This window comes from Dendrobium catenatum, unplaced genomic scaffold (assembly GCF_001605985.2).
Source record: "Dendrobium catenatum unplaced genomic scaffold, ASM160598v2 original_scaffold_97303, whole genome shotgun sequence".
Lineage (NCBI taxonomy): Eukaryota > Viridiplantae > Streptophyta > Magnoliopsida > Asparagales > Orchidaceae > Dendrobium > Dendrobium catenatum.
This window is the reverse complement of record NW_021415742.1, coordinates 89-1,702: the sequence shown is the minus strand read 5'-3', so window position 1 is coordinate 1,702 and position 1,614 is coordinate 89. Positions and strand designations below refer to the sequence as shown.

Below are 1,614 nucleotides of genomic sequence, written 5' to 3'. Positions count from 1 at the left end.
TTAATTGGAGAATTGTAGATAACTCTGGTAAATGGCTGGTTAATTGACATTCTTTCCAAGTTAGATCTCGGGGCATGACAAGTTGGTATCAGAGCAGTGTTATTGGAAGAATGGATTGTTACCAGAGTTGTAAGATTGGATTGAGAGTTGGGTAGAACGGGTAGCTGTAAGAGCTTCATTGGCATACATCATTGCATGTATGTATCATTTCTTCTAAATTATGCAGGTGAAAAGATATGGATCCTCCGACAGAATCCAGTATACCGAATGAGCAACACAGCGCAACTTAGTACCTTCAGAGAGTATGATGTAGTTGGCTACTGTGATTGCACATGTAATGGGGGATGCTCAGAGCAAAATGTGTGGGAGCAAAGAGGAAGAAGCTGATAGACACTTGTAGATGTTTCATAAGCTAAAACCTCCATTGTTCAAAGGAGCTGTGGGACCCCAGGCTGCTGAGGATTGGATCATGAGGGTGGAAAAGATTTTTGACAGCATGCAGTGTCCGGGGAATCAAAAGGTACCATTGGCTGTGTTCTTGTTTGAGGCTGAAGTGGAGAGATGGTGGATTGGACAGCAGAGAGAGAAATTCCAGGGGAAGACCAATGCTGAGATCACCTGGGATGAGTTCACCGCAGTGTTCAGGATGTGGTTTGTACCACCGTCAGCTCAGCGATAGATGCAGGAAGCTTTCATGAGATTGGAGCAAGGCCGCAAGTTAGTGATGTAGTACAAGACCGAGTTTACTGCACTTGCGAGGTATACTGCTCATTTGATTCCTACTGCCGAGGAAAAGTGTTATAGATTTCTACATGGATTTAATAGAGAGCTGAGAAATCCACTAGTACCCTTCTGGATACATGAGTTTTCTGAGCTGGTGGAGCGGGCCCAATTGATAGAGATTGACTTGGCAACACCAGTATCGAGGTATGATGATACCAGGAGGAGGAGAGATAAGGTACAACGAGATGATTCAGGTAGAGACAGAGATAGAGAGAATAAAAGCAGGTACGATGATTTGAAGGGATCTGCATCGCGATCTGCATCGGTAGTATCGTCTGGTAGTTCTGGAGAGTGCATTCACTGTGGTAGACAACATGCAGGTCGGTGCTACCTGTTGACGGGACAGTGCTTTCACTGTGGACAGCACGGGCACAGAGCAGCAAATTGTCCTCAGAAAGGATTGGGTGGAAGGACTGATTCTGGCACGGGTACAAGAAAGCAGAGGACTGTTGGCTTGAGGGCTTACAGTGAGAGATCAGGGAATCGGATGATTGATAGAGCTGTCAGAGATCAGAGGGAGATAGTTGCACCACGACCTCCTGCACTTCCTCCAGTGGTGCCATGCATCTACAGTCTACAAAGTTTACAGCATCATGAGGATCAGCAATGATCGGAAAGTTCTACTAGTAAGATGATTTGACTAATTGATTGATTGACATTTGATCATGCATATTGACATTTGATTGATTGCATTGTGTGTTTTGTATGGATTTCGACGAGTTTTGATTTTGATTTGGATTTGGATCGATTTGTTTTGCGTTGTTTTTGCTTCGTACCTGCAGGGAAATGTCGGGACGACATTTTTCTAAGGTGGGAGATTGTGAGATCTCG

The 1,614-nt window shown here is 44.6% G+C and overlaps 1 protein-coding gene across 1 annotated transcript; it reads left to right on the top strand.

The window, feature by feature from the left end:
- Positions 1-400: 400 nt before the first annotated feature.
- Positions 401-1,393, top strand: LOC110091996. Its single transcript, XM_020816331.2, has 2 exons — positions 401-651; positions 760-1,393. Exons 1-2 carry the CDS (start codon positions 401-403, stop codon positions 1,391-1,393), a joined length of 885 nt encoding a protein of 294 aa, XP_020671990.2.
- Positions 1,394-1,614: the final 221 nt, after the last annotated feature.

Coding starts and splice junctions, on each gene's coding strand:
- LOC110091996 (XM_020816331.2), top strand. CDS start 401: ATGTTTCATAAGCTAAAACCTCCATTGTTCAAAGGAGCTGTGGGACCC. Junction 652..759: donor ACCGCAGTGTTCAGGATGTG/GTTTGTACCACC, acceptor TGCACTTGCGAG/GTATACTGCTCATTTGATTC.